The sequence below is a fragment of the Ahaetulla prasina genome, chromosome 2 (assembly GCF_028640845.1).
Source record: "Ahaetulla prasina isolate Xishuangbanna chromosome 2, ASM2864084v1, whole genome shotgun sequence".
Classification (NCBI taxonomy): Eukaryota; Metazoa; Chordata; class Lepidosauria; order Squamata; family Colubridae; genus Ahaetulla; species Ahaetulla prasina.
Genome location: NC_080540.1, coordinates 119,404,888 through 119,426,385, shown reverse-complemented (window position 1 = coordinate 119,426,385; position 21,498 = coordinate 119,404,888). Strand labels below are relative to the sequence as shown.

The 21,498-nt window shown below is 36.4% G+C and overlaps 1 protein-coding gene across 8 annotated transcripts in view; it reads left to right on the top strand.

The window, feature by feature from the left end:
• AKAP8L (A-kinase anchoring protein 8 like) overlaps window positions 1-21,498 on the top strand; it is a 32,394-nt gene that overhangs the window by 3,260 nt on the left and 7,636 nt on the right. For 3 of the 8 annotated variants that reach the window (XR_009153954.1, XM_058173959.1, XM_058173961.1), the window contains exons 2-12: window positions 1,300-1,332; window positions 3,419-3,659; window positions 9,790-10,246; window positions 10,957-11,074; window positions 11,228-11,271; window positions 13,950-14,004; window positions 15,829-15,937; window positions 16,714-16,855; window positions 17,366-17,471; window positions 18,100-18,230; window positions 20,399-20,494. Coding sequence is in view for 6 of the 8 variants with exons in the window: in XM_058173959.1 (XP_058029942.1) it covers window positions 1,300-1,332; window positions 3,419-3,659; window positions 9,790-10,246; window positions 10,957-11,074; window positions 11,228-11,271; window positions 13,950-14,004; window positions 15,829-15,937; window positions 16,714-16,855; window positions 17,366-17,471; window positions 18,100-18,230; window positions 20,399-20,494 (1,532 nt within the window). In the remaining 2 variants the exon portion in view is untranslated. Of the gene's footprint in view, window positions 1-1,299; window positions 1,333-3,418; window positions 3,660-9,789; window positions 10,247-10,956; window positions 11,075-11,227; window positions 11,272-13,949; window positions 14,005-15,828; window positions 15,938-16,713; window positions 16,856-17,365; window positions 17,472-18,099; window positions 18,231-19,583; window positions 19,766-20,398; window positions 20,495-21,498 lie in introns of those variants that run through there. The other 5 variants (XM_058173962.1, XM_058173963.1, XR_009153955.1 and 2 more) reach the window with 4 other exon arrangements.

Sequence of the window (21,498 nt, the reverse complement as noted above, 5' to 3'; positions counted from 1 at the left end):
AATACCCCTTAGGGAAGCTGGATTCACAGTCCCAATTGTGATCATAAATTGAGGATTACCTGTACCTTCAAATAGATATTTTTTATTTTCTTATTTAAAATGAACACATTTACATATTTGAAGCTTCATTCCTTTGTGCAATTATTTTCAAATAAGTTTAAAATCAATTCAAATATGATAGTATAATACAAAGCTTGAGTTTTTTTCACCATTGTTGTCAATTTTATTTGTGTAATCAGGTTTTTACCTTTTTAAGTCTGGAGTTGTATAATATATAGGTATGATTTACTGGGGATTATTGGTGGTTAAAGGATGATGGATTTACAGAAATGATACTGTTCTCAACTTCTATAGAATAGATTTGTTAGGAGTATATAGAAATTGTATTTAAGTATTTTCTTAAATAACCAACAACTGGTAATTTGTGGTCATGATAACAATAAATGTATAGGTGCAAAAATGATACTTTTTTTACTCTTGATTTTTTGTCGGTATACTGTGAAATGGATACTATGACAGTGTAGAATAATACTATGGTTGTTTGATAAGGTTTCCATATATTACTATCAGTATTCAGACAAGGACAGATCTAAGGGATTATATATATTTGTTGTTCCCAGTAATCTCTTAACGAATGCTAAGCAATTTTGCTTATACTTTCAGAATATTTATTTATTTATTAAAAAACATAATTCCATAGTCTTCTAATCTGAAAATATATATTAGTGTATTGCCTCAAATTTTTAGCAGTAGATCATGCCATCATATTTCTACAGTAAAATCTAGAAAAGAAGGTGTACAGTGCTACTTCACTATACACTGTACTCAGTGGTGGGTTGCAACCGGTTTAACAATCAGTTCTGTGAGTGCTTGCGTACAAATATAGCAAGTTGAAGCTCAGCTGCTTACCTTCTAAGGCAGCCCCAGTAAGTAGAACAGTGAAGGCATAGAAATCAGCCGTGCCGCACAAATCAGCTGAGCCAGAAACAAGGAAATATAGGAGAGGATAGGGTGGGGGCTGGTGGGTGCGACCAGCTGATCATCAGAACTACTGGTTCACCTGAACCAATCCGAACTGGCAGCACTGACTATACTGCAGAATATGAGAGATAATCACAAATTTAAGATTTTAGCAAAGAGAAACCCATAAATGAGATTAAAACTGAAGAGCAAGAGTTGCAAACTACTGCTTATTGCAATGAGACATATAGTATGGAGCACTATCAATTTACATGTCAATTTACATATAAACAAATCTGAATCATTTTGAGAAATACTCATTTGGAAATTTCTTTTTAGGATATGGAAATTGGAATTCTGGAACAAATAGAGGTAAGTGCAGTTTTAATGGAATGCTAGCATTTGTTTTATAGATAACTCAAATCACACTAATTTAACCAGAAAAAAATACCAAAATGTCACATTTTTATTAATTCAATGTGTGATCTTTTTAATGTTGTCTTTTCATTTATGATTAAATCCAAGTTTATATAACTGCACCATCCCCGTAAATCAATAAAATTGATGCTTAACTATAACTGATCTTTGACCTTCATAATGAATTTTGGTATACCCTATGAGCTATAGCAGTGGCCCCCAACCTTTTGGGGACCAGCGACCAGTTCTATGGAGAGAAGCTTTTCTGAGGACCCGAGGGGGTGTGGTTTCGTGTGCTGCCTGCATTACATGGATGGAGCTTCACTTGTTTGTGAGGCCCAATTTCTGGCATGCCATGGACTGGTGCCAGTCCATGGACTGGGGATTGGGAACCCCTGAGCTATAGTAGCAGATTTTATAATATTTACAGTTCCATCCATAGTTACTTAAATGTATCCGAAAAAGTATTTATTTTTAAAATGTATCCTAAAAATGTATTTGCAACATTTCACCTAATCTGGCTTCCTTGCCTACCACTTCTCTAAATATATAATGTAGAACAAAGTATCTTCATGCATCCATGGGAATTCACATTTTTACATCAGTCATACCTTGCAATTAACATCATGAAACACAGTAGGGCTTCATTTCAAATCAATAAATTGAATATTTATATGCCAAACATTTTAAATCATATCATCCTTTACATCAGTAGTTCTCAGTCTGTGGTCCACGGACCCCTGGGAATCCATGATGATGTCACAGGGTCCACGAAGGCTGGAAGAAATGTTATGATTTAAATCTTGAGTTAAGTCTTGGAGTCTGTAGCCATGGTTTGAGCCACAAAAAGTATTTAAAGGGGGTCATAGTGAACAAAAAGATTGAGAACCACTGCTCTATATCTTTGAGAAACAATACTTTGAGAAAATGGAGATTTTCATAATGTGGAAGGTATACTGATGATTTAGGTGTCCAGTTTATTGGAGGGTTATAAATACCGTTTTAAATGAAATTCAGAACAAATGCAGAATATTCTTCATTCAAGTCAATGAAACCTCCGAATCTCTAACTAGAAAAACTTTATTTGAATGGTTTTCAGAGACTGAACTGTGTGCTTTTGTGGACTCTTCAGCTACATGATGTATCCATGTAGATACACTATATATAAATATGTCAATATGTATTTTGTCTTTACTCATGAAATAGTCTTCTTTAATTGACATCCTGGAAGTTAATGCTTTCAATTCATATATTTCTTGTTATATATATATTGATCCTTATTTTTAATTCTTAATTTATGTTTAATTTAATGTTTAATTTTATTGATTATATTGTACACCATCCAGAGCCCCTCTCTGAGAGAGACAAGCTATTATAAATAAATAAATAATGTTCTTTGCTCACAAAATCATATTAAGTTGAAATAGTTATCTTTCATCTTTTCTTCCATGATATATATTCTTTTCCATTCCTTAGAAGATCCCTATACATTTGCCCAATTATGCAATTTTGTTAATTCATAATTTTTTAAATGTGCAAGACCTGAGTACTTTTTACAGAATATCTCCTTATTCAGTGAAAAAAAGGATTATCAATCTTCTAAACTATGGTTCTCTTGCAGTTTTCTATCTCCAAAGATCAGGTAGTATCATTATCTTAAAGCAATAAATATTTTGTTGTGGGTAACTTCCTCGCAAACTGCATAGACTGGAAATAACAGTGTTATTTCTGTTTTTGTATCTTATGACTTTGTCCTAAAATTGATCAACAGATGGAAGTGAGGTATTATAGATGAATACTTAGCAACACTTAGTTTTTAGGTATGGGAATGAATGCTTCTCAGGACATATATCAAACGCTGCTGTCATAGAAATAAGATTTAATTTTATATGTTGAATTGGAAGTAGATACAGAAATTTATTTTTCTAAGTGCAGCCACTATAACATAAAAGAGATATTCTTGGTGATGCCAATCTTGTATTAGGCCTAGTAGTATTCTAAATATCTAAAAAGAAAACTCAATAACTCTTTTTCATTTCAGGTTACGAAGATTATAATTATGGATATGGATACGGTCAGGATAACTCTGGCAATTATGGGTATGGTATGGGCACTTCAAACTCTTGGGAAATGCCTAATTCAAATACAGACATGAACTTTAACGCATCCACTGGCACCAGCGCTGATGATGTAATTTCAAATTTTAACCAGCGCTTAGATATGGTATCTCATCTAGACACTGAAACGATGCAAGGAGGACATTATGGCTCAGGTGGAGACAGGTGAGTGTAGAGACAAAGGTTCAGTAATAGTTATAGAACAGGCTAGTTTCTGCTTCTGGAAGGCATGTTGATCTTGTGCTGCTGCCTAAACATTGCTCCATACTACTACAGAAAACTTATGGGAAATAGACACTTAGCTAAGTTTGTATTTTTAATTGAACTTTGCAAGTAAGGTGCTTAAATATGTTTCTGAATGATGAAAATATGGTAGCTGAATTGTAATAAAATGTTCTGAAATAAATGCAGGTTTGAGTACTTCGATCAGTTTCTGAAAACAGTGACCTATCCAAAAAATGCACTTTTACATTCCATTGAAATAGCATATCCTTTAGGAAGAATTTCTCTGGATTTTGCATCAGTTTTACATAGAGAATCTCTCCTTAATCTATAGTATATTTCATTATTAATGTAAATGTATACATTGTTAGTTTAAAGTAAATGCATATATTTATATATATATATATATTTGTTTTCTGAGGTTTTCACGGGTGTTTGTATGTAGGTCTTTGGTTGTTCGGGTTTTCTCCCGTGTAAAATTGGAAATGTCTTGGCAACGTTTCGACGAAGTCTCATTCGTCATCTTCAGGCTTCAGCTTCGTGCTTCTGGGAGCAATGTGTGATCGCAGCTGTTTCTTCCTTTTAACTGCTAGTGGGGGTTTGAACTGATTGGGTGGGAGCTTGGCTGTGCTCTGATTGGATGGAGGTTTTTTTGTGCTCTGATTGGCTGGGGGTGTGTCCTGTTTGGGGGGGGGCTTGGTTGTGCTCAATTTAGTCTGTGTTGCAGGGGGATTTGAGCTGGTGAGCTGCATAGCTGTTGTTTGGCTTTGTGGTGGTGCTACATCTTCAGAAGTTAACAACCAACTTCCCTTCCTGGATGTCTTAGTCTACAGGAAACCCAATGGCTCCCTAGGACACACCATCTACCAGAAGAAAACACACACAAACCGCTATCTGCACGCACTCTCACACCACCACCCAGCACAGATCAACTCCGTAGCCAAGACACTCATCTCCAGAACAAAATGCTTAGCTGACGAACAACACCTAAAAACCGAACTAGACACTCTCACTAACGTACTAACATCCAATGGATTCCAAAGAAATAAGATTACCAAGCTAATCCAAAAAGAACCCCCCACTAAAATCCAAGACAGAGAAAAAGAAAACGGCACAGCCCTCCTCCCATATATAAAAGGCACCACAGACAGAATCAGCAAGATCCTCCACAAACACAACATCAAGACAGCATTCTGCACAAACCGAAAAATATCCACCATCCTAAGAAACCCCAAAGACAAAATTGAGTTAGAAAATCAAGGAGTATATGAAATCCCATGCACCGCCTGCCCCACCACATACATCGGACAAACCAACAGAAGAATAAGTGCACGCATTGAAGAACACAAGAACTCAGTCAATTATGAAGATGTAGCACCACCACAAAGCCAAACAACAGCTATGCAGCTCACCAGCTCAAATCCCCCTGCAACACAGACTAAATTGAGCACAACCAAGCCCCCACCCAAACAGGACACACCCCCAGCCAATCAGAGCACAAAAAAACCTCCATCCAATCAGAGCACAGCCAAGCTCCCACCCAATCAGTTCAAACCCCCACTAGCAGTTAAAAGGAAGAAACAGCTGCGATCACACATTGCTCCCAGAAGCACGAAGCTGAAGCCTGAAGATGACGAATGAGACTTCGTCGAAACGTTGCCAAGACATTTCCAATTTTACACGGGAGAAAACCCGAACAACCAAAGACCGTGGGTGTTTGTATGTAGGTCTTTGGTTATTCGGGTTTTCTCCCGCGTACAATTGGAAGTGTCTTGGCGATGTTTCGATGAACTCTCATTCGTCATCTTCAGGCTTCAGCTTCGTGCTTCTGGGAGCAATGTGTGATCGCAGCTGTTTCTTCCTTTTTAACTGCTAGTGGGGGTTTGAACTGATTGGGTGGTAGCTTGGCTGTGCTCTGATTGGATGGGGTTTTTTTGTGCTCTGATTGGCTGGAGGTGTGTCCTGTTTGGGTGGGGGCTTGGTTGTGCTCAGATTAGTGTGAGTTGCAGGGGTATTTGAGCTGGTGAGCTGCACTGCTGCTGTTTGGCGTCGTGGTCGTGGTCGTGCTACATCTTCATAATGGGTGTCAGTCTGCTGCATGTATGGATTGGAGGGGTTTGAAATGGCTAATGTTGCAGCTGCGGTCTGGCTTCTGGTCCTTGGTCGTGCTTCCTGATCAGTGTGGGTTTGGGTCTGCTTTCTGGGTGGATGTGTGGTGGTGACATCCTGTGTGGACCTCATGAGTGTGGGTCTGGTGTCATTCCTCGTGTTAGGGACTCGTTTGTCAATAAGGGCGGGTTTCCAAATGGCTGGTAGGCGGGAGGTATCATCTCTAGCATGAACAGCTCTAGCATGAGGTAGCATGAACAAACGAGATGATACCTCCCGCCTACCAGCCATTTGGAAACCTGCCCTTATTGATAAACGAGTCCCTAACACGAGGAATGACACCAGACCCACACTCACGAGGTCCACACAGGATGTCACCACCACACATCCACCCAGAAAGCAGACCCAAACCCAACTGATCAGGAAGCATGACCAAGGACCAGAAGCCAGACCGCAGCTGCAACATTATGCAGCAGACTGACACCCATTATGAAGATGTAGCACGACCACGACTACGACCACGAAGCCAAACAGCAGCAGTGCAGCTCACCAGCTCAAATCCCCCTGCAACTCAGACTAATCTGAGCACAACCAAGCCCCCACCCAAACAGGACACACCTCCAGCCAATCAGAGCACACAAAAAACCCCATCCAATCAGAGCACAGCCAAGCTCCCACCCAATCAGTTCAAACCCCCACTAGCAGTTAAAAAGGAAGAAACAGCTGCAATCACACATTGCTCCCAGAAGCACGAAGCTGAAGCCTGAAGATGACGAATGAGACTTCGTCGAAACGTCGCCAAGACACTTCCAATTTTATTCGGGAGAAAACCCGAATAACCAAAGACCTACATATATACACACACACACACACACATATATATATATGCTTTTGAAATTCCTGCATATTAGTTGTTAAATAGATTAAAATAAATTACTTTGTATTTAGATACGAAATTTAATAATTAAATTATATATTCTATAAACACTTGATAATTTACACTAGAATAGTAGTTGGACAGTACTTCTGTATTTTAAATGTATATCTAGAGCGGTGATAGTGAACCTTTAGACTTGGCTTTTCAGAAGTTAGGAAAATGCCTAAGTTGACTTTGCTGACATATCACAACATCCCTGGAACAAGACAATCATATTTTTTTTTTATTGAAAAAATTTTACAAAATTTCCTCCCCTCCCCCCTCCCTTCACAACCCCCCTCCCCCCACCGACTTCCCGGAACAAACACAAGGTATAGTAAAAATAAAGCAAACATATACTAAAAAAATTTCCTTCCTAACTAAATTATAATCCTACAATTCTCATCAATTCCTAACTTCCCCCAAAACAATCAAAAATAATAGACAATCAATTTTTATACATTCTTTTATTCAAAAAAAATAAACTCCAATTTTGTATGTGATCCCCAGAGTGTGTCATGTGCCACTTGCCTTCAAGCGGTATTCTCTTTCTGTTGATAGGCCTCTGTGGCCTATCCAAGGCAGCTCCAAGTTGTACAAGTTTTTCATTCTTGAAATGGTTTCAAAGAATGTACTTCCATGGCTTCTACAGCCTCTGAAAATTCAAAACCTTTATTGTCATTGTACATCATATATACAACAAAATTGGTTTAGCCTCTACTGGTGCAGTCCATACAAGAATACAAGACAACATGAATAATAAGTAGTTAGGGAAAAAACTAGTCATAGATTTCCATATGTACATCATATTCTGTGCAACATGTGTATTACTCTGGTGTATGATCTTATGGTATATACATACAAAACTCTGAAAACATGGCCCATTTTCATGTGATTTTCTGAGACTCCAGAGGCCATGCAAGAGCATAAACCTTTTGCGCCACCTCCACAGGCCGCATAAGAACATATCCCATTCTCACATAACCTCCAAAAATTACATAAGAACAAGGTATGTTTTTGAGAATAGTTGTCATCCAAAATATTGTGGCTTTGGCACATGTAAGTTTTCCAACACTGATCTAGGGGTTGGTCTAAATAGGATGTACCTACTATTTATATCTGGAGCTACAAATATTTAAATATTAAATCAAATGATTACTATATTCCAACTTTTTCTTAATTACATATTCCTTTGTTGAATAAGAGCTGAGTAGCTGAAATATAGTGACTGAATTATTCATATTTTAATATAATTTTTTTTAAATTTAATATAATATTTAATATAATTTTTATTTTTAAAATGCTATTGAATAATTGACTTTAAATAATGTCTCTTGCCTTGAGAAAAAGAGTTGTTGCAGATAACTATGCCACGCTCTAATAGGTGTTTCTGTTTTTATGACTCATTCCTTACAGGCTGGAATGGTTTCTACGCATAAAGCTTAGAAAGATTTATAAGGATTCCTAAGCATTACATCAACAGAATAACATTTTCAAGTTGAGAATGGCTAAAGTGGCAATTTTGTGCACTTAAATCAATGAAATTTCCTTCTCAGCATCTTCCAGATTTCAGTTTTATCATACAGAGTGGGCATTTTTATTTGACCTTAGTGGGCTAACGGTACACTGTGGCTAAATACTTGAAATAAATTTCCAAGAAAATACCGCAGAAAGTTGCAGTGGTGAGCCATACTTTGCTGTACTTTGGTATGAGGATTATAAGACTGGTCAATCATCCAATTCACTTTGCCTTCTTTTCTATTCTGAGTTAGCTTTTAAAGTCTCCTCCTCAGCCATTCTTTCCTTTCCATATCCTTGCTTTCAGATCCTCGATACCAAACTTGTGCTTGTGTCCAGTGCTGGTTTATTTATACAGCATTACTTTTACTTTTCCATAGCAATCAAAACAACATGCTACAGAAATAAAAATGGTTTAGCTTCTAATATGTCATTACATTTGGATGACTATGCATACACTTTATTACAATTTAATAAACATAACTTGAATCTTTGGAACTTTGGGAATATTATCATGAAATAGTGATAACTAAGCTATTTCAAGCTGAAAAAATATCCAAGTCTTAGCCATTCATTATAAGAAGCACAAAGGATTATTTTCTTAGATGTTGTTTCTGGTTTTTTCTACAATGAAGAGATTACTGGCTAGGTGTCATACATGAAATATATTGCTAATGTTTTTTGATTCTTTCAAAAATTACTTGACTGCATAGAATTAATTGATAAAAACTTATTTTGTAAAATTATTTCCAGGGATTTCATTTGTTTAACGTAAGTAAAATATGTATAGAAATTGGTGTATGAATCAGGAATAGATAAAATATAGTTATTTGCATAATTCTCCCAGTTGAAACATATTTGTAAATTTAATCAGATTATTATGATGATGATTTATTGAGATTAAACTTGAGAATTATTCTTTTATTCAGTCCTTATATGAATGAAGCTGCAGTACCGTATATACTCGAGTATAAGCCGAGTTTTTCAGCACGTTTTTTGTGCTGAAAAACGTCCCCTCGGCTTATACTCGGGTCTATACGGCTTATACTCGAGTTCTTTTTTTTTTTAAGCCCTCGGCTTATACTGAGTATATACGGCTTATACTCGAGTTTTTTCTTTCTTTTTCACATTTTACCGGACGGCGCTGGGAAGCCCTGCGGTGCAGTGAGAGGGCGGGCGGGGAGCCAGCCTTCTCAGCTGAGGAGGAGGTTTCAACCGGTAGGTGCCTCATTTCCCACCCTCGGCTTATACTCGAGTCCCCAGTTTACCCCAGTTTTTGGGGTAAAATTGGGGACCTCGGCTTATACTCGGATCGGCTTATATTCGAGTATATACGGTATTTATTTTCTACTGTAATGTACAATGAGTAAGCCTTCTGATGAGTTCAGCTTTTTATGGTTTTACTGAATATAAAATAATTCTGTTTTTTGCTTTTATTTTCAATATAACCAGCTTCTACTACAGATTCTTAAATATGGTATTCTGTATACTACTGACCTAGGTTCTTATCTTGCTCTGCAACTCTTGTAGGTATGATACATATGAATCCTATGATTCAAGGTCTGCAATGAATGACCGTGATTTGTACAGATCTGGCTATGATTACAGTGAGGCCAAACATGAAACTGACAATGCCTATGAAGGTCACTATGACAGCTCCTATGGCAACCGCAGGGACCAGTACCACAACAGAGCACGTGACAACTTTGGCCACCGGGGTCAAAACTGGGCCAGAGATGGAAGAAATAACAGAGGCATGGCACCTTCATATGGGCACATGGGTGGACAATGGAATGACCCACCAGTACCAATGGGAGGACGGGGCCGTGGCCCCAATAGACCACCATCGCTTTTTTCCCACAAACTATTCCCTGATTACAACATGTTCCAGGGTATGAGAGGTTTCTCTGGCAATATGCGTTTTGGAGGAGGCAGCATGAAACAACGAATGAGGAGAAACTGGAAAATGTGGGATGCAGATTTTAAAGTAAGTATCTATGCAATCTTCTCCATTTTTTTAATGTTCTTCAGCAATGCCCAGTGTCAAACTCCTCAAAGAGTGGGTGGTAATTGTGGCTAGAAATGGCTTTGTGCAACTTTGTGTTATGTACAAGTTCTTTTCTGGATCTTGAGGCCCTGTGCTCAGTCACTCATGCTGTGGTCAGCTCTCATCTGTATTACTGCAATGCAGTCTACATGGGCCTACCTTGAAGAGTATTTGGAAGCTACAATTGCTTCAGAAGGCAGTGGCACAGACAGTTCTTGAGGCCTCTAGGGTGGCACATGTATCACCACTGTTATGCAAGCTGCACTGGTTGCTTATCAATGCTAATTAGAGAGCAAGAGGGGGATATAAATTTAATAAATAAATAGAATGCAAAGGTATCTGTTAAGTGATTTATTTATTATTTTAATTATAGGAAACAGGTTCCTTGTTTCAGATGTTTGCTTTTTTAAAAAACCTATTCCTGGATACTCTCATTGCATCCCATATATGAACCAATAATCTTGGAGAAAAGTCCTTGGAGAAAAATTCTTTCAGCTTTGTATGAAATAGACCAAATTAAATCTGGGCATGTTTTTAGCTGTTTGAGGTAATTTGAGTATAAAAAGTATGTCTCAATATACATTTTTACTGATAAGAAAATAATTAGTTATTACCTAAGGCTGAATATACTCCTATGTTTCTCTTCATAGAAGAAAAGAATAAAGAATGAGCCAACTGGTAATAAACGTAAACAAGCTAACAGTTCTGATGAACCTGATAGCAAAGCAGCAAAAACAGATAACTCAGATAACTCAGATTCTGATAATGGTAAGAATTTACCTCTAAGGTCTACTTAGACTGAGAAATCCTGTTTTATTTTAATTGCATACTTAGAGTGACAATATAAAAACCACTTTTTTTGACTAAATGTTTCAGCTATTTTGTATTATGCATAGTCACCTGATATGCTGCTCTTTTTAGAAGAAGGGCCTGAAGGAGAAGCTGCTGAGAAGGGTTCTAAAAATGTGAGTTTGAATTTAGTCTTACTACAAAGAAGTTGTTAAGTGAGTTTTGCCCCATTTTATGACTTTTTTTGCCACAAGTTGTTAAGCGAATTTCTGTGGTTGTTAGGTGAATCAAGCAGTAATTAAGCAAATATGGCTTCTACCATTGACTTTGCTTGTCAGAAGCTGGTTGGAAAGGTTACAGTGGGTGATCACATGATCCTGTGATAGTGCAACAGTCATAAGTACATGTCAATTGGTATTGTCCGAATTTTGATCTCGTGACCATGAAGAATGTTGTAGTTGTTGTAAGTGTGAAAACCTTTAATAAATCACTTTTTTCAGCACTGTTGTAACTATGAGCGCTCATTAAATGAATGGTTATAAGTCGAGTATAGGGATAAGGAGTAAATCATTGGAATCTACAGTTCGAAAACAGCAAATCTCGGGAATATAGGATAAGGACTTAAATATACTTTTCCAGGCTGATGGACCAATGTAAAGACATACTGGGAATACAATTAATCTAATACAATTAAATTGAGCAGTTCTGAAGAAAAATTAGTTATGTAGTGAAATCCAGCTACCAAAAAATAATTTAGAAATGTGACTATTACACTTTAAAAATCTTTAAAGTGGCACCCACAAGTAATGCCCACAGAACTTTACTGAGCTGTGCTAAATAGGAATTCTTGGCATTCCTATGATTGCCTTGATTTTTTTTTTTAATTAAAACATGTAAAGGGAATGAGTTGGTGACTTGAACAGAGGTAGCAGCCTTTTATGACTTGCTTTTGCAGTTCTCTAATCATGTCAACTACCAATAATGTCACCTTCCAAAGGCTTGGTTTATCTTTCTATACAGTATAAGTAGTCCTTGGTAGACCACAATTGAGCCCAAAATTTCCATTGCTAAGCAAGGAAGTTATTGAGTTTTGCTCCATTTGATGTCTTTTTTTTTTTTTTGCCAAATCCTATATCTAGGGTTTATTGAAGAAGAAAAATGGAATAAATAATGGGTCAAGGGTCAAGTAAAGGGCCAAAGAAAAATAACACACTATTACTAAAATTCATGGTTACACAAAATCAGCAATCTGAGGTACTCAGTACAATTTGAGCAATGCATCAAATTGGGTGGCTGGATCATGTAAACACATATAGTGCAATCGGATTGATCTGATAAAAATAACTATGTTGTGAAAATTCGTTCTCTTTGAATGTAGCAGTGGCGCAGTTCTGCTTTGTAGCTTTGAAGGAAAAGTGTAAAATAATGGATTTTATCATTTTATGTATTCATTTTGCAGTACTGCTATTTTAGATATCCTCATAATAATAGTATTCCTCGATCTAATGATGGGAAACGAAAAAACTGAAACCACATTGAAGGACTGCGCTATTAGCAAGTTAAAATTAAAACACATGATGAAGAACTAAATAATCAAACAGAGTAATAGAGAAGGAAGCATTATATATTCATCCATATTTTTGCTGTTATGTGGGCATTAGTATTGACTGCATTTTACTGATAGAAAGCATTAGCCTAGAGCAGCGGTGTGAAACTTGATTTCATTGAGGGCTGCATCAGGGTCATGTTTGACCTTGGGGGGGCAGGGTAAGCGTGGCCAGGATGGGCCTGGCCAGTTCAACATCACTCATGTCGGGAGTGCCTGTGGTGACCCAAGCGCTCTGCCAGCGAAAACAGGCTCCCAAGCTCCGTTTTCAGCTGCCACGGCCTCCTGCAACCCTCTTCATGCAGCCCTTTTGAGCTCCATTTTCGCTGGCAGAAGCATCATGGGCCAGTCCTTTGTTGTTTCCAGGGTGGCTCCATGGGCCAAATCTAAGTACCCCATGGGCCAGATTTGGCCCCCGGACCTTGAGTTTGACACCCCTGGCATAGAGTGACAAGAAAAAGCATTGCTAATTTGTATTTATGCTCAAATAGAATGGCTATATCTCTAGGCCTTTCATTATATTGGGTTCTGTGCAAAGATGATCATGATTAAGTCAGCTGCCCCTGCTCTTCACTCTGAGGTTCATACATTGGGTATCATTGTCGGTATATAACCAATTCACATGCACCTTAAACATTTGCAATATCATTGTTTTACATTGTGTACAAAACTCTGGGATACTATTAACATAGATTTTTGTCGGAGCCAGAGTTGTGTGGTGTACATCAATAGGGAAAGAATACTTGGCATACTTCCATTTTCCCATCATACACCTATGTCTGCATATACAGTATCTTAAGAGGTTCCTTAACGTAGCAATTGTTTTATCTGAAACTGAACAGATTTAAGATCAGACAATGTTAGATTGCATGCATATACTAAGTTTATTCCCCTCCAAATTCAGAGCTAATGCTAATTCTAAGACTAACTGCTTTTATTTTAAATAATCATTGTCTCAGAATAATTATTTTCTAAAACTTGAAATCATAAGGATTGTATAGAATTTTGAAATTTTGAACATTATATATTTCTGAGAGTTCATTGTCTGCAAAGAAGAAAGTATTAATTATTGCTAATATTAATCATACAATTGTTTATTGTATGATTAAACTTTATTATATTACTTAGACTAATAGCATTTTTGTCTCACTCTAAATCATCTTAATAGCTAATAGTAGTTCTGATTACTTGATCTGTTACGACCTTGATTGTAAGCCCATTCTTCATTGTTCTTAATTATAATTTCAGGAGGGAGAGGGAGATGGTGCTGAAGATGAAGAAAGAAAAGAAGAATCAGAGAAAGGCAAGTATAAATATGCATAGATTTGTGTATTCTTACCAAGAACTGGGATTGTAAAAATTAATTAATACCTGTTTTATTACAAATGGAAGTATTTCATTCATCTTTAATGCCAGGTTTACTTACAGGTTAGGCCATAATCTGTTTTAAGAAAACTAAATTGTTGTCTCAGTATTTGTTACGTAAATTCATCATGATCAAAATGCTTACTGGTAAATTAGTAGAGTTGCCAAATTTATTGGAAAATGGTAACTCTTAACATTTCCCTAGAACAAATTTTATTCTTTCTTAATGGAAATATACTGTTTTGAACTTTTGATTCCCAAGATCACTGCAATCTCAGCAATAGATTAATAATTAATAATTAATAAACTAATTAGACTCCAAACCTCCTTCCTTTTACAAGTGTTGGAGGGGGGAAATACCCTTTGACCTTTAAAGGTGAATGTATCTTATCACTTTAATCAGTTAATGCTCTTTAATTAGGTTAGATTCTTTTAATTAGCTAAATGTTATTTATTCTAATAAATAATGTGCCATGAGAATAATAATGGTATAATTGGATAGGATTGTTTTTAATAATAATAGTTACTGTTGTTAAACTATATGTGAAGATGTGGACTGGATTGGTCCGTTTTGAACAGGAAGTAGCAGATTCCAGATTCCTTCACTAGCATTCTGAGGAACTTTCCACCTAAGTCAAATGATTACTTTCAGTGTACTGCTGCCTGTAAAGAAGATAGTTATCACACAGAACTTGTTTCATGGGAAGAATATTAGAAGCCTACATGGGAATTGTCTCCTGCTTCTGAATGCCTTGCATTCCTTCCATCTTTATAATTCTGGTCCAGCTTGTTAAAATGAGACATTGCCTGTCTCCAAGCAACAGTTTCTTTCTAGTTTGTTGGTAAATTTCCTTTTGGAAATCTCCAGTAGGGATTTCAACTTGTTATTTAATTTGTCTTCCTGCTACACTTATTCCTCAATATTGTTACTTAAATTTTATTTTTCTTCCAACTCAGTTCTCCATTGGTGCCTTGGATATAACTTGAATGTTTCTATTTGTTACTTTTAGTATGGCCATAATCTTTCTTTGGGTAAAATATTTTTGGATTATAATCAGGCGTGGTAGTCACTTACTTTTCCTATCGGTTCACAAATGTGAGCACACACGTTCTAACGTTTGTAGCAAGGGTATATGTAATGATTCAGTTGCCTTTTTTAAAGGGCAATTGAATCATTAATAGTCATCTTTTTTCTTTATCAAATAAAAACTAATGGTGATAGCACAACAATGAACAAAGAAAAAATACAATACTAAATTCATGTTTCAATTAACAAATTATATCATCTGAATTTACAAGTGAAGTCATTTGACCATTTATGATATGAAATTAAAAAGCTTGGAAATAAGTACATTATTGGTAATTTACTGTTGCAATCAGATGTAAATTCATATTTTCTGTGTTAATAACTCTTGGCTGCCTCCCATGCAGAAATTCTAATTCTTGAAGCCTTACTATATTTTGCATCCATGATATAAATCACATTGTCTGAAGGCATCTGGGCTTGTGAGCCCAAAATTTGATGGTGGTAGAACAAGGCTATTTTATGACCAAAAGAAATTAGTTTCATAGTTTCTAAATCCACTTAGTGCTAATTTGTAATGACAAATAAGAACATCATTCCAAAGGTTGCATGAGTAAATATGTTCATATGCTTCTTTAAAGTTTTTATAAACAACTGATTTAGGTATTTAAAGCAATATTGTTTTAATATACAGGCGTATAGAAATATATATGTGTGTATATATATATATATATTTAGGTGCTCTGACAATTCAAGAAGAAATCAGCCAAATTAAGCGCAAATTGCAGGCCGGGAAGAAAACTCAAGAGAGGCAAAAAAAACGATACCGTGATCGTATGGTAGAAAGGTAAGCTGTTTCTCTGGGAAGGCTTGATTCAATAGCAATAGCACTTAAACTAATATACTGCTCTGCAGTGCTTTACAACACTTTCTAGGTAGTTTACAATTGTCAGCATATTTCCGTCAACAATCTGGGGCCTCATTTTACCGACCTCAGAAGGATAGAAGGCTGTGTCAGCCTTGAGCTGTATCTCGATTGAACTCCAGGCTGTGGGCAGAGTTAGCCTTTAATACGGCATTCTAACCATTGCGCAACCAGGGCTCTTTGCTGGTCTTTGGATTGTCCATTTTTGAGTGGTGGTCTTTTCCCTTTCAGATTGGATTATTTCATTATATTCACATGTTTTTATTTGTAAAACAATATATCCAAACTCTGTTAACATAAGGAAAGTTGACTTGATGAAAGTTGACTTGATGTCTTATTTTTAAGTTAGGATTAGGGGTAATAGTAAAAAAGAAACAAATTCTGCCTTGCACTGAAGGCTTCTTTTACTGGAATTTTGAGCAATTATACAGAGGGAAAATAAGCAGATTTAAGATTAGCACACTGATAGTCCCAACAATTCTCAAGTTATGTTTAGAGACAGGTGATTTACAGAGAGTAAAATTATAAGACTTCAGGATGGTTTTATAAAACACAACATGTGGAGATCCTTTCTGTGCTGGAAAAGATGATATCTATCTAAAATATATCAGCTTCTCTTCCTAAATTCAAGAGAAATTCCCAATGATTAAGAAAAAGCAAATCTTCAAATAATTGTTTTATTTGCTATCTCTTTACAGAATTCAGTTTGTATGTTCATTGTGCAAGTATCGCACTTTCTATGAAGATGAGATGACCAATCATTTGGAAAGCAAATTTCATAAAGAGCATTTTACATTTGTTGGAACCAAGCTACCCAAGCAGACTGCTGACTTCCTGCAGGTGAGTTTTCTCTCCTTAAACTTGCCTTCTACTCATATGTCCAAAAGCACTAGTGATACTTTTCTGTGAAAGATATCAAGGAGTGGTAGCCCTCGCTTAACAAGCCCTCATTCAGTGACCATTTGAAGTTATAACAATACTGAACTAAGAGATGTGTGGCTATTTCTCAAAGTTCCGGCCATTATAACACACTTACAGTTACATGATCTTAGCCCAGGCACTTGGCAACCAGCACATAATTACAACAGTTACAGTTACAGACATTGTCACATGTTCCCACTTACAGCCTTTGCATCCAGCTCCCAATAAGCAAAATGATTGTTTACTTTTATTATTCACCACAAAGTAACATATGATTGCTTTGCTCTTTCTTCTTAATTCTTAGAAAGAAATGAAAGTGTAGCTTGGGAGAAATTGGGAGAGGAATTGAGAATGGATTTTGATTGGAAAGCCTACTCTGAATTTTACTAGCATTCAGTTTAGTATTAACTTTAGTATTCTTCAATGCAGGAATATGTTGCTAACAAAACAAAGAAGACAGAGGAACGTCGTAAAGCAATTGAAGATATTAATGCAGTTATACAACAGATTTACAAAGACCAAGATCTTACACAAGGTATATATGTTTTTGATCTGAAAGTATCTTAAAATTCAGGTGTAAAGTGATGTATATTCTTTTTCCTTTTTTGTATAACTATTATAAAGATGCCATAAAGTGTTGATTAGCAAATGCTTCATTATTCTCTGTATGATGGTCCTAAATTCTATATTCTGCTGGCTAAGATCTCTGAGTCATTATATGTAGGAGCACAGGAACATCTTTTCAAATTGGTATAATAATGAGTTCCAGACTTTGGAAGTTGTTTCCATATGCACATAATTTCATAGCTACTTCATGGGAAAGAATGCATAATAATGTTGTTACAAGCAATTTCAGGCTATTATACAGAATAGGGATGTTTCTTAGAAAAATAATTTTATTTACAAGTGACAAGTACTCTAAAAAATGAAGGTCTATCCCCCCCCTTCCTTTTTCTAATTTGTATGGATAGGTTTCCATCTTTTGTTGTTATTCAGTTCCATCAATATTTACTAAATTTATTTTTTTAATTAATCTGATGATATTGCTGGAATCTTATAAAAGATTCAATGTTTCTAGGTTCCTTGATAGACAGATGTCTTCTTATGTGATAATGCATATTCTCCTACAGGCTGTAATATATGATGGACTTTATTTTACTTAGATATAGGTATGGAACATTTTGTAAAAAAGGTGGAGGCTGCTCACTGTGTTGCCTGTGACCTGTTCATCCCAATGCAATATGGAATCATCCAGAAACATCTGAAATCTCTTGATCATAACCACAACCGTAGAGTAAGTGTTTGTTGTTTGTTTATTTATCCAATTTATATAACTGCCCATCTCACAAGAAACCCTGGGGGGTATACAACAAATGTAAACACAGTTTATACATTAAAAAGTATAAAAATCAAGTTAAAACCAAGAATATTAGATGAATGGATGTTAAAAGTAGTGGAGTCACTTTATTGTCCCCAGGCCTGCGGGACCTCCGGAAGCTCAACATTGACAAGGCCAACTTCATCTCAGGGAGGAGAAGTCTTCATAATGTGGGCATCACAGCAGAAAAAGCCCATTGCTAGAGCCCCCCAAATGTAACTCCTTAGGCAATGGAACCCATATCATGTCCTTTCTGCTGGATCTGATAGATAGATTAAATCAGTAAGAGTTGCTCCCTCACAGAACCCAGTCCCATGCCATGAAGGATTTTGAAAGTCAACACCAGCACTTTGAATTGAACCCAATACAAACTGGCAACCAATACAGCTCATGAAGAAACACACATCGTTGCTACCACTGCTGCATTTAACACTCACTGAAATTTCTGGATACTCTTCAGAGGCTGCCCGAGGTAGAGTACATTGTAGTAGTCTAACTGGGAAGTAACCAAGGAATAAGTCACCAAGAGTAAGTCGTCCTGATGTAAGAATAGGTGCAATTGGCAATGGTATGAACTTGTGCAAAATGTTTTCCTAGTCACAGCTCTGAGCAGGAGTCATGACTCTAGAAGGACCCCCAGATTGTGCATAGGGTCCATTTGGTGCAGTGCATGCATATCTAGTACTAAAATGGTAAAGTCCCAAAACCAGAGGGGTTCAAAATCCAAAGCTACTCAATTATGCCAGGGTTTAGTTGAAGCTGTGGTTCTCCATCCAGACCTTCATAAACTCCAGACATCATGGTAGGATATCCACAGCCAATCCCCTTCTCAGGTTCTCACCCTGAAGGGAAACATAGGGATAAAACACTCACCTGACAAATTTGGTGAGGAAAATCATCATCTCTGGAGCTATTGGAGAAAAAAGCTTTGCAGGGTGTATGTGTTTGGAGTCCATAGCAGACTATCACTTCACTGCTATCCCACTCATCCAACCTCTCCATTAAACCAAGTCCCAGAGTCCCAGTTGGCTCTCCAGCTAGAAAGTTCCATGCAGTCATCTGGTCCGTGTGATAAGTCATGCCAGCAGCAAAGAAATGAAAATACAATACATCTCAACAGTGGCAACCAGCAGCAGCAGGTCCATGTGCTCCAGCTAATTCCATCCACTGCCAAGTGTCCCAACAGTCAGATCACTTTCTCAGACTTTAATACTCATAGCAAGCCTCCAAAAGTACTGCAGCTGACTCCAACCTCATATGTAATCTCAGGCTCACTCTCACATTCAAGTACCTGCAGCTCCCTGCAACTCCACCATGAATAGGCACAGCATGGATATAGACATGGCAATGCAGTATCCACAGCCAGAGAACAAACACAATCCATCATCAACCAGCTCCCCCGAAAAGCCTAACCAGGGTCCAGTCCAAGTCTAAAGTCAAATCTAATCCAGGTAAATGCCAAACATTTTGTAGATTCATTACTAAAATAGTAATATAAATTGTTCGTAATAAATGCCTGTTCATTTCAAAAATATAAAATTAAGAAATGGCCTGTTCCATTTCAAAATAACTGGATAATACAGTGTATATATTATACATTTTAGTTTTTATTTTTATGTAGTAAGATTCTTTTCTTCCAGGTAAAGTATATTATATAAATATTTACAAATTGCATCCTATATTTTCATTTCTGTGATTGAAGATTGAAGTTTCCCTTTTGATTTTGTACATTTCTTATCATACAAAATGTATAGACATCTTTGCTTGTAGATCACTGTTTTCTTTGAGTTCTCTATCTTGAAGCTAACAGAATCTTTATGTGAGTGGTCTGGATGTATTTGTTCTGATCGTCATTGTAACTTATTAAAAATGACTAATTATGAAACTTAATTGAAACTTAATCAATTAACAGATGCAGGGTACTTGCTTGTTATAGCTGACCCTGTGCCTCTTCCCTTACCATGCCCTCCTTTGAGTGAATGATTAACATTAAGTGAATGACGCTTTGAAATGAAAAAGTTGTACATTCATGTTGTAAATAATGATATGCATGATTTCTTTTTGTTGTTGGTTTTGTTTTCTAGGCTATGATGGAACAGTCCAAGAAATCATCATTAGTAGTTGCAAGAAGTATTCTTAACAATAAACTTATCAGTAAAAAGTTGGAGAGGTATCTAAAGGTTAGCAAAAAAAAAATTCTGATACCTACTTTTAGATGCGCTATGTGTTTATTTTCTGTTCTTGCACTCGTATTCTTTGTTTTTTTTCTGTATCCAGTTTTTGTTTCTGAGTCCAGATTCTCAGTCTTCTATTTCTTCTATTCCATTTTTTTATTATTACAGGTTTCAGCTTTAATAGTGCAACAGGTTCCTGTACTGCTAGTTATTATATGCACCTTTAGCTCCAGTTTAAGGATTATTGACATTTAAATGTAAATGTACTTGGTATTTCTCAATTATATATATTTTCCTATGAGAATGGATTTAAAAAAAATGACACCTCATAAGAATAAAAACTAAGAAATGTGCTGGCTAATTAATTTTTATTTATTGATTAAATTTATATCACTGCGAGTGATTCTGGGATGCTCATTAATGGACAGCAAATTCTCTCCTTTTGGAAACTTTACTGAAGGGCATTATCAAGATGTGCCTTGGTTGGAATGTCATAGTTTTGAAAATAGATTTATTCAGTTTCATCCTTATCCAATTATTGTTTTTTATGTTCAGACCTCAACTGCAAGGACCATTTCACGAAATAAATCTGGAAAGTATCAGCATTCTGCAACATTATCAAAATGATTAGAGAAACAACAGAAATGTATAAGGATCCAAATAATTCATACCAGAAAAATGGCAATTAGTGCCATTTGCATGGCAGTTAGAAATAGATTGTAGGCATTCTGCTCCACTACATTTATACTACATATAAGACTCTGCCATCTATTGCCCAAGTTAAGTTTCAGATATGCTTTGAAGATGTTAGCAGCATGGCTAGCAAAATGTCAGCACATATTCAAGAGTTCCAGCTTTTCCTTTCTTCCAATCCAATATGCATTCCAAATCTGGAGCAGAAACTTCATTGATCTATTAAAACAGAACAGGTGTTCTATTGGCCATTAGTGGAACTATGCCATTTGATTATTTTTAAGTGTCATTTCCATTGCATTAATAAAAATTACTAC